We start from the raw sequence: 11,584 nt of genomic DNA on the forward strand, positions 1-11,584 counted from the left end.
GACTGTAAAAGAGGTGGAACTTGGGAAGGAGAAACATTTTCCTCTTCTGCTTGCTGGCTTGGGAGAACTGGAAAGGGCCCACCTGGCTCCTAGGGTTTCTAAAAATAGAAAGTTTTCTTAACTTTCCTATAGGTTTGGCTTAGCTGTTCCTTCTACTTGTTGCACGATGCTGTTTCTATTAGAGAATCATGCACTACACATGAAAATCAAGGATGGAAAGAGCAAGATCTCAAACAGGATAAAATTAACAGGGAGCTCGCTGCCACCGAAGGGACGCGAGAAGCGCCCCACACATGCCAGACAGCAAACAGGAATGTGGCCCAGGGCCCTCGTCGCTGCCTAAGCTGGGGCCCAGATGCTGCCCTGTAAACAATACCTTCCACCCCATCCATCTCTGCATCCATTCCAGTGCTTAGAGAGGAGTTTGGCTGTTGATGTTTTAGGTGAGACAGAAAAGTTAAGGGATTTGTGTCCCAAGGCCCAGGGCCTAAAGTTTGAATCACTCTGATGAGGTCCAAGGCATTCCAATGACAGGGTTTCTGAGACCCTGGGCACAGACATTTATGTTGTGGGGCCGGTAGGTATGCTGGCAAAGGGTTAGCAACCAGTTTTCCAGGGGCACGTGTAGCTGTGTGTTCCTGTGTGTGCATCTGCACTTGCACACAGGTGTGTATATACAAATGTGTGCACAAATACATGCGCACACACCTGCACATATGTACTTAGGTTTATTACAGATTACATTGATGTGAAGGGTAGGGAGCACACAATAAACAAGTATAGTTAAACTTTATACCACTGCCTTTGGTAAATTTCATAGAGTGAATTGCTCCACACAGAATGCTTTCCTTGATTTTTGCCTCCTGCCGATACGGCTACAATTGTATCTGTAGTCAACCTATGGTTACAAGTGATGAGCCAGTGTGATTCTTCCAGAATGTTGGTGTGTAGTTTCCTTTACCTTAAGGAGTAAGACAAAAGTGATAAGACAGAGTCTGAAGGAACTTTGCTCATTTGTCAATGTAAGTGAGCAACCGCCTTGCTTTTTGGTGTTATTCACAGCATAACGGCTACAGCGATAACACACTTTTATGTTTTCCCTGCATCATGAACTGTTCCTGTCTCACTTTCTCAAATCTTGACCATCAACAGAACAGTCAATGAAACCCCGAGCTGTTCTAGTTGCCAGTTCCCGTAGTGTGCGCACTCCCGCTGCTGCCGGTTTCCGGCTGCCCACGTGAAGTCACAAGGAAGGGAATCGGGGCAAGTCCCTAGCGCTGATGCTGGTATTTCCATCAACAGAGACATTAAATGTAAATAACCTCAGGAGCAGAGATAATAGTAAGATAGAGGTTTAAAAATGGAAAATGATAAGTTTTGAGCACTTATTACTTTTGTTTTTAATATAATTTAGTTTTAGGTTTACAAAACTTAATTTTTAAGAATGGCTCTGCTCAGCAAATTTCTAAGAATATGACAATGGGCTGTCACGAGCCGGTACAAGCTGGCTCCAGCACGCCCTGGGTAGGGGCCACATGGCAAAGAGCGTCACAGTTTAGAGAGGGAGCCGTTCCCTCTGCTTCTGCCCAGAACCCAGGGCAGCTCAGGCACTTAAGGTGGCGGCTTTGGAAGTGCTCAGACGGCTATTGGCAACTGTGAAGCTTCTCCAAGAGGCTTCCAAGGAGAGGGTGAATAGGGCAAGAGACCAGTTTGTGAACACATGTAAGGTACCCCTTTGTAGCCCCCCAGAAAGAACTGGGGGACACAGTGTTGGGGGCGATGCTGAGCTTCCAAAGATGAGTAGGTGAGGGCTCTGTAACCATCAGACATCTGGGTGAAATCACCCCGCACACCAGCTGAGCCACGAGACCAGGCTGTGCTTCCAAGTAATTCATTAGGCTTTTCAGAGCCTGCAGGACTGTTGCACCGACATCAGTAACATGGCACTGCAGGCATCCCCCGGCCCACCTGGATGCCAGCTCTCCCCGGAGCCTGCCCTGACGCCCTGTGTGGTTCAGGGGGGGGATGGTGGCCTCTCTCAGCTCGTCTTCCTCACAGATACCCTCACCCATGTTTAGAACTTAATTGCTGTCCAACCAGTCACAGAATTTTAGAGTTACAAAGAGATTTTTGAGATTTCCTGAAATAATCGCTTCATTACATAGATGAGGAAATAGAGGCCAAGAGAAGGGAAGCAACTTGGTCAAGGTTACAAAGGAAAATCAAGGCAGAACTGGGTAGGGTGATGAGCCACCCCAGTTTAGCCAGGACCGATGGGTTTCCGGAACAAGTTGGTGCCCCTGGAGCTGGGACTACGGCTCAGGTCCCAACTCAAGCCCAAGGCAGGGGGCCTGAGCCCATCCCTGAAAGCAAAGGAGGCCTGAGTGCGTACTGAGCTGCCACCAGATAGAATTTCCCAAGGGGAGAGAGAAGAGGAGGCCACATCTGGGTGCCGGGACCTCCAACTCAGCCCAGATGTCTGGCACCCACGGGATTTCCCACCTGCCACAGTCCTACGGGGTAGCTCCTAGCTCTGGGGTGTGACATGCACCCTGCTCCTTGGTGCCAGGGGGACACTAGCTGACTTTATCTGCATCTTATCTCTTGGCTGCTGATGCCACAGCTGTGGCATGTATATGCAAATAGCCTATGATAATATTAATACGTGATCCCCCCAGGGGAGGCATGTGGAAAACACTGTATGTGTTTCACAATTCTGTTTCGTCCAGAGGAGCAGTGGGGGCCCGGAATGATTTGAAACAGATTTTGGAAAAGGCAAAACAAAATTGGAACAAAACCCAGTGGAGGCATGTGCCATGCTCCCCACCCCCAGCCCTCTCCACCCCCGCTAATATTAACCCTCTTCTCTCACAAGACACTGAACAGCTTCAGGCGCTCTCCATTCCAGCTGGGAGCCCCCAGCCCAGGCCAACTTATCATCCAAGCCACTGAAGGCTGCTCAGCCTGTTGCTGCCTCCCTCTGACCTCTCTGCCTCCCTCCCACAGGTAGGAGGTACCTGAGCTCTCTCCCCTCACCCTGTCCTCCTTCAGCCCTGCTTCCTGGGGTGATCACAGAGTCCTAGAGCACAGACCACAGACCACCAGAAGTGGAGAGTTTACTGAAAGTAAAGTAGAAAGACAGAGATCTGCTTCTCATCTCTGCCACGGACCAGCTGTGTGACCTTGGGCAAGTCACTTCACTCCTCTGATTCTCGGTTTGCTCAGTGTGCAATGAGGATAATAATAATAATAACATTACCCCACCTGGACTTGTGGGGCCCCTTGAGTGACTAACACACAAATGCCTAACACGGTGCCTGGCACCCAGCAGACACACCAGAAATAGCAGTCATAGTAAGAGCCCCTTAAAGATCACCTCCTTCAATCACTCCATTTTAGAGATGGACAGACAGAGGCCCAGAAGGGGAAAGCACTTGCCCAAGGCCACGCAGCAAGACACGGTGACCCTTCTGAGCATGCACGCAGGCTCCTTCTCTGGCTCCCGGAGCTCCGGGTTGGAACGTGGGGTAGGGCCGCCCTCCTCGCACTGCGCTTGCTCTAGAGTCTGATCCACACACCAGCCCCGCATGGAGCCGTCGCTTGGCACTCACCGTCCAGCAGGTCTGCACATTCAGGACCGTGTCACGTTCAGGACCTTGTCACGCTGTCCCCCGCGAAGCAGCCTGGCTTCCTCTACGGCTGCAGCAAGGGTGGCTCCCATCCGGGGCAGGAGACGAGCGAGGTCCCAGCAAAGCCTGTCTAGCCTGGCCACTCAGAAGACGCTCGGAGGAGCCCCCCGTCCTGCCTTCCTCGTGGGCCGCGGGGACAGTGCGCTGCCGGCCTCTGATAATGCGGCCCGGCTCTTATCTGGCCTGTGTCAGGGTGGAGGCGGCCGTGGGGCCGGGGTTCCAGGAAGCCCGCCTGAGGCCCCCGGGCCGGCCACGCTCCCCCCGGATGCCGCCTGCTGCTCTGGACGCGGCAGATGGCCCGTCAGTGTCACTCTGAGCTCCGCCAGGGAGAATTCCATGCTGGCCCCCAGCAGGCGCCCCCACCCCGCCCCGTCCCACCCCCCACTCCCATCTTGGCAAGGGGACGGGAAAAGGCAGCTAATTTCAAGTCCGCGCGGCGTTTGTGGTCGTGTCCTGAACTCTGCACGATTAATCACCGAGCATCTGATTCCTGCTTTGCCTCAGAGGGGGGTGTGGGGACGCCTGGAAGTTTCTGTTTACTCCATTCTGCACCGGGCTCCATGCTAATCACAAACAGACAGGGGTGCAGCCTCCCCTTCCTCTCTTACCTCCCCACTTGCGGATAGCCCCCCTCACTCGTGCTCCATTCCCTCCTTTCTTCCCTCGTTCCCAGCCGGCCCCTCCTCCGTTCAGGTTCTGATCTCCGTGCCCTTTCCTCGGGTCTTGCATTCTCCCGAGGCCCATCGCCCCTCTGCACCTCCCACTTCTCCTAGGATGCATTTTAGCTTGGCCTCTTCCCTTTACATCATTACAGCTAGAGGTCAGCCCCTTTAACTGCCTTTTTTTTTTCCTTTTTCCCAGCCTAACTATTTCAGGGCTTGCCCCCCACCCTGCCCCGATACATCTGTACATGTACGACTCCTACAAACTTGATGGTGTCTTTGAGTCGAGGGCTGGGGTCCAGGCATGACGCACGGCTCCCTTTGTCTCCTCGGCACGTTGGCTTTCGGATTCTGCTCAGGGATGGACCTGGGAACAAGGCCCCCATTGACTGCCCGCCACGGGGAGGCCCGGCCCTGTGGTGCCACCCGGCCTGTAACACCTAGAAATGAATTTCTCTCTGCCTCCTTTGGCTCCCTTCCACCCTGCAGCCACTGCAGACAAGAAACCAGAAATAAACAGCCCCAAAGAAGAAACTGACACTCCTCCCCATAAACACACAAACACATATCCTGAAGGGTAAATTGGCAAGAACTTTGCAAAGCAGAAACGAGCATACGCTGCCATCCAGAATGTCCCCTATGCATGTGCGTAAGGAGGTGTGTACATAAAGGTTTGCTAAAAAAATTGTTGGTAGGAAACAACTGGAAATAACAGATACCCTTCAAATAATGACAGGTGAAATAGAATGCAGAGGGATTGTACTATGGCTTACCAGGCAGCGATTTAAAGAGTGAGTTATGTCTGTATGTAACAAGAGAGATGGGTCTCCAGGACATATTATTGAGGGGAAATTGAGTCAGAATGACACGTTTGGTATAATCTTGTGTGATCCTCCCCCCCAACTTAACATACACATAAAATGAAATACTCTAGAAACCCACATAAAGCCAGGAAAATAGTGGTAAAGGATTTAAAACCAACTGTATTGTTACCTCTGGGTAAGAAGGAAGCAAAAAGGTTTAAGGTTGGTGATAGTTTCATTCCAAAAAATGTAAATGAATTTGTCTATTACTTGTGTCCCAGCCTGCTTCCTCCTCTGGGGACACTACATCCCATTTATCCAGCCATTTGCCTCCTTGGTATAACACAGGCAATTGTACAATGTGTCAGCTGAGGAATAAACAGCAATCCTGAGGAGTGAAACCAGAAATTCTGTAGACACTCCAGTTTGATCACCTCTTGCTAGATGTTTGGTCCCCTGAGCAAGTGGTGACTTACCAGAGTGAAGTGCCTTCTGTAGCAGGCTTAGGTCTCCAGAAATGGGGAAAGCAGGTATACATTTGAAAGGAAAGTATTAGGACGTGATGACTTGCCATCAGGAGACACCTATTCTAGCTTATCAAACATGAAAACCATTTGAAGTATTTTAAAGGAACGAATGTAAGCAAGTTCAGACATTCCGCAAAGCTCTGCTGAGAAAGCACAGTTTGGGTCCCCTCAGTGACTACTCGTCTGACCACGTCTCGGGGACACAGCCGGCAAGCGAACCTCGTGTTCCACGTGAGGTGCTTCTCCCTTGCTAGCAATGGAATCCTCTAGTGCGTTCTCTGTGCACTTGCCAACCGCCTGTGGCTTCGGGAATTCAGCAGGGGGAGCTACTAGAGAGAAGACAAAGGACGTCTCCACAGCCCGGAGCCAGTAGGGACACCCAGCCCCTCCGCCCCCTACTCCAGGGCAGAAGGAAGCTCCACGGTGGAGCCCCACAGTCTCAGAATTGGGGTTCCAGCCATCCGAGGGCGTGGCTTAGGGACACTATGAAGTTCCCAAAGTGGGATTCACACAGGACTTTAGGTGACACACAGGCTGGGCACTAAAAATGCTGGTGAAGTCATTTACTCCTGTGGCAATTCTCTTCCAATCCCCCTTGGCCTGGGAGAGAGTCTCAGCTTTGTGCTAACCTAACTTTAACACCTCACTAACACCTACTAACCTCCCTTTTTAACAAAGAGAAAGCAGGCCTCAGGCAAGACATGGAGCTACAATTGTGTTTGGCCAGTCATAAGGGTTTTCCATGGACACTTCTCTATTTTTAATTTTTTTAAGTTTACAAGTGAGCCCACCAGATAAAGGAAAAAGGAACGAAGCCCTAATAAAACATGGAGTATAGTTAATAACGATGGAGCAATATCGGGTCATTAGTTGTGACGAATATGTCATAGTAAAGTAGGATGTCCACAATAAGGGAAACAATCAGAAATCATGTGTAGGGTGTCTAAGAATTCTCTATATTCTCTTTGCAACTTTTTCTGTAAATCTAAAATGATTCTAAATTTTAAAGGTTACTTTAATATTTTTAATGGATTCAGGAAACAAATCAGTCCATGAATTTTTAGAACTTATATGTGGGGAGAAATGGAGAAAGCAAATGTGACAAAAATGTTAACAACTGGTGAATCTGGGTGAGGGTATGTGGGCAGTCCTGGTGCAATTCTCTCAACTTTCGTGCAGGTTTGACATTTGCTAAAATAAAAAGTTAGGGGAGGATCACTGTCTAACCCCATACACAAAAGTAAATTCAAAATGGATCAAAGACCTGAATGTAAGTCATGAAACCATAAAACTCTTAGAAAAAAACATAGGCAAAAATCTCTTGGATGTGAACAATAGCGACTTCTTCATGAATATATCTCCCCGGTCAAGGAAAACAAAAGCAAAAATGAACAAGTGGGACTATATCAAGCTGAAAAGCTTCTGTACAGCAAAGGACACCATCAATAGAACAAAAAAGTACCCCACAGTATGGGAGAATATTTTCGTAAATGACAGATCCGATAAAGGCTTGACATCCAAAATATATAAAGAGCTCATGCTCCTCAACAAACAAAAAGCAAATAATCCAATTAAAAAATGGGCAGAGGAGCTGAACAGACAGTTCTCCAAAGAAGAAATTCAGATGGCCAAGAGACACATGAAAAGATGCTCCACATTGCTAGTTATCAGAGAAATGCAAATTAAAACCACAATGAGATATCACCTCACACCAGTAAGGATGGCCACCATCCAAAAGACAAACAACAACAAATGTTGGCGAGGTTGCGGAGAAAGGGGAACCCTCCTACACTGCTGGTGGGAATGTAAATTAGTTCAACAATTGTGGAAAGCAATATGGAGGTTCCTCAAAATGCTCAAAATAGACTTACCATTTGACCCAGGAATTCCACTTCTAGGAATTTACCCTAAGGATGCCTCACTCCAGTTTGAAAAAGAAAGATGCACCCCTATGTTTATCGCAGCACTATTTACAATAGCCAAGAAATGGAAGCAACCTAAGTGTCCATCAGTAGATGAATGGATAAAGAAGATGTGGTACATATACACAATGGAATATTATTCAGCCATAAGAAGAAAACAAATCCTACCATTTGCAACAACATGGATGGAGCTAGAGGGTATTATGCTCAGTGAAATAAGCCAAGCAGAGAAAGACAAATACCAAATGATTTCACTCATCTGTGGAGTATAAGAACAAAGGAAAAACTGAAGGAACAAAACAGCAGCAGAATCACAGAACCAAAGAATGGACTAACAGTTACCAAAGGGAAAGAGACTGGGGAGAATGGGAGGGTAGGGAGGGATAAGGGCAGGGAAGAAGAAAGGGGGCATTATGATTAGCATGTATAATGTGGGGGGTGGGGGAAAGGGGAGGGCTGTGCAACACAGAGAAGACAAGTAGTGATTCTATAACATCTTACTATGCTGATGGACAGTGACTGTAATGGGGTTTGTGGGGGGGACTGGGGGTAGGGGAGAGCCTAGTAAACATAATGTTCTTCAAAAAAAATTTTTTTAATGAAAAAATGAAAAAAAAAAGTTAGGGGAGAAAGTCACCAAGTTAAAGAAAAATATTAAATGCATAAGAGCCCAGGTGGTATGTGAATATGGTCAAAATCATCAACATGGTGCCTGAGATGCTGGCATTTGGTGGACACTAGGCCAAGAAGTGGCCTGGCAGGGAGATCTGTGACGACTCCAAATGACCGCTCAAGTCCCTGAGCGGTCACACTCACTACCCGTTGCCCCAGAATCTTCTCTAAGGCTCCCATGGGCTCACACCTCCCAAAAGGAGCAGTGATTCTAACTCTTTCACACTATGTCCACATCTCTACCCGTGTTCACTCACAGCATCGTCCTGACATAAGCCGGGCAGGTGTTAGCATCCCATGGGCCAGGCTGCCTGTTTCTGGGACCGAGATGAATAGGAGGAAGTGTTTCAGTGGAGGACAGCCCTGTACAATGCCAGGTGCTGATTTCAACCCAGGGAGTAAGTGCTGGGCAGGGCAGGGCAGGAGAGGGAGGGGGCTTCTGCCTCTGAGAATGAAGGGGCTGCCCCAAGGAAGAGTGCCACCTGAGGAGGGTGAGTACACAGGCTGTGTGGTCTTTCTAGGGAAGCTCCATTCTTGGCACACAGTCTAAGCCTCAAACGGCAGCGTCTGGGGCTCTGCCCAGGCTTGGTCTCCAGCTGCTTCCTCACTGCCCCTCGCCTGAACCAACAGCCAGAGTCCTGTAGTGCGCCAGCCTCTGTCCTGTGGCTGCCCCAACCTGGGGCTCTCGCCCCTTGACCCTCTCCCGCCACCCTCCTGGCTTTCCGCTGTGCATACCTTCACCCTTAACCTGCTGGAACCCAATTAAGAGCCACATTCTCCAGAGCTTTATTTTATTTATTTTATTTCATTTCATTTCATTTTATTAAGGTATTACTGATATACAATCTTATGAAGGTTTCACATGAACAACATTGTGGTTATTACACTCACCCCATATTATCAGGTCCCCCACACACACCCCATTGCAGTCACTGTCCATCAGTGTAATAAGATGCTATAGAGTCACTGCTTGTCTTCTCTGTGCTGTACTGCCTTCCCCGTGTCCCCCCTACATTATGTGTGCTAATCATAAGGCCCCTTAATCCCCTTTTCCCTCCCTCCCCACCCTCTTCCATTGGGTAACCACTAGTCCCTTCTTGGAGTCTGTGAGTCTCCTGCTGTTTTGTTCCTTCAGTTTTGCTTTGTTGTTACACTCCACAAATGAGTGAAATCATTTGGTATTTCTCTTTCTCTGCCTGGCTTATTTCACTGAGCATAATACCCTCTAGCTCCATCCATGTTGTTGCAAACGGTAGGATTTGTCTTCTTCTTATGGCTGAATAATATTCCATTGTGTATATGTACCACGTCTCCTATATCCATTCATCTTCTAATGGACACTTAGGTTGTTTCCGTATCTTGGCTGTTGTAAATAGTGCTGCGATAAACATAGGGGTGCATCTGTCTTTTTGAATCTGGGATCCTGTTTTCTTCGGGTAAATTCCTCGGAGTGGAATTCATGGGTCAAATGGTATTTCTATTTTTAGTTTTTTGTGGAACCTCCATATTGCTTTCCACAATTGTTGAACTAATTTACATTCCCACCAGCAATGTAGGAGGGTTCCCCTTTCTCCACATCCTCACCAGCATTTGTTTTTCCTTGTCTTTTGGATGGTGGCCATCCTAACTGGTATGAGGTGATGCCTGATTATGGTTTTAATTTCCATTTCCCTGATGATTAGGGATGTGGAGCATCTTTTCATGTGCCTGTTGGCCATCTGAATTTCTTCTTTGGAGAAGTGTCTGTTCAGATCCTCTGCCCATTTTTTAATTAGGTTATTTGCTTTTTGGGTGCTGAGGTACGTGAGTTCTCCCAGAGCTTTTTCCAAGGCCCCGCTCTGGAGGTGGCGCCCCTCTCCTGGGCATCCTAACCACCACCTCATCAGGGCAGAACTGTGTAAGCCTGTGTGCCGGAGTCCAGTCCTGGCTCCTCAACCTCCCAGCTCGGGCAGGTCACGGGACCCCTCCAGGCCTCCATTTCCTCATCTGTGAAATGGGAGTAACTGCAGTGCCTCGCCGGCTTGTTGTGAAGACTGGATGAAATGATACCTCACTGTCATGAACAGCAGGGAGGGCCTGCCTAGGAGCTTGTCAGCACAGTCTCAGGCCCACCCCGCACTCGGAACCAGATCCTGCATTTTAACAGGATCCCAAAGTCATTTGCACAAATGTTAAATCTGAGAAGTGCTGAGACATTACATGGAGAGTGTGAAGACCCTGCCTGGCTCCTATTAAATATCCACCACTGTTACTGTCACTGTCAGCAGCAGCAGCATGTCACCCCACAACGTAGCCTGCTTCCTCATCCTTCTCCTCCACCCGAGAGGAGAGCCCATGCCTGCCACGTGACCGCTGCGCGCTTGGCGCCCCAAGCAGAGCAGGCGCTTGATAAACGATGGCTGAAGTCAGTCATTCCTCTGGTTCTCACAGAAAAGCCAGACTGGAACCCAGGGGGCCTCACTCCTGGCTGAGCATTTTTGGACTCCACTTCTCCATTGCCCCAGCATGCTGCAGGTAGCCAGGACAAAGTCTGGGGTGAAGAAAGGGCCCCGCACTCAGGAAGGGGGGTGGTGAGCTCCCCAGAAGGAACAATCCCCCAAACTCATCTTAAAATTCATCATTTTCCTGCAGACGGTGGCATCAGACCTCACCTCCTCTATCAGCACTGCCGACCTCCAGCACTGAGGAGAGTGTCAGACTGCTGGAGTCTCCCTGGACATGAACACCCCCATCCCTCACTCCCAGGCTTCTCCTCTGCCCTCATCTGGACCCAGACCCTCATTCTGGGCACCTCTTCACTTCTGCTCACAACCTACTCAGCAGATGGGAGTCATTTCTGAGCCCCGGAAACCTTCAGGATGACAGGTTCCCCCTCCGGCCTCAGCCAGGGCCATAAACCTTTGTCCAGCAGAGGAATGAAACTTCCCTGAAATCTGGGAGCCTTATCAGTTGGGGGGATTAGCAAAGGCCGAGGCCTGACCTTAGAGAAAATCCCAGACACCCTCCTCCCTCCCTTTGGGGTCCCTCCAGAGTCAAATATTTTCAGAACCAGCTCCAGTTAAGCAAATAGTTTTCTGCATGTGAGTGCCCACAGGGTTTCTCAGAGGACCCAACATTCTCCAGTTGGTGACTGTCATTTCCTTACAAACATAACATTGAAAATGATCTTTGCATTCCCAGAATGACTTCCCCAGCTGAGGAATCCTACAAGTCCCCTTGAGTTCAGGGTTATTGCTTTATTTTGTGCTTTGATGACAACACCCCTCCAAATGCATCCTGTACAATTTGATAAGAGCCCTTTGCCCCACC

At 49.0% G+C, this 11,584-nt stretch overlaps 1 protein-coding gene across 7 annotated transcripts in view; it reads right to left on the reverse strand.

Annotated features, from left to right (window-relative positions):
• The window catches only part of RIPOR3 (RIPOR family member 3), a 65,311-nt gene extending 61,287 nt beyond the window's left edge, over positions 1–4,024 (reverse strand). For 3 of the 7 annotated variants that reach the window (XR_008998016.1, XR_008998017.1, XM_036901987.2), the window contains exon 1: positions 3,612–4,024. Coding sequence is in view for 1 of the 7 variants with exons in the window: in XM_036901986.2 (XP_036757881.2) it covers positions 3,612–3,631 (20 nt within the window). In the remaining 6 variants the exon portion in view is untranslated. The remainder of the gene's footprint in view (positions 1–3,611) is intronic. The other 4 variants (XM_036901986.2, XM_057503081.1, XM_036901981.2 and 1 more) reach the window with 2 other exon arrangements.
• Between the last annotated feature and the right edge of the window lie 7,560 nt (positions 4,025–11,584).

Source organism: Manis pentadactyla, chromosome 5, assembly GCF_030020395.1.
Source record: "Manis pentadactyla isolate mManPen7 chromosome 5, mManPen7.hap1, whole genome shotgun sequence".
Taxonomy (NCBI): domain Eukaryota; kingdom Metazoa; phylum Chordata; class Mammalia; order Pholidota; family Manidae; genus Manis; species Manis pentadactyla.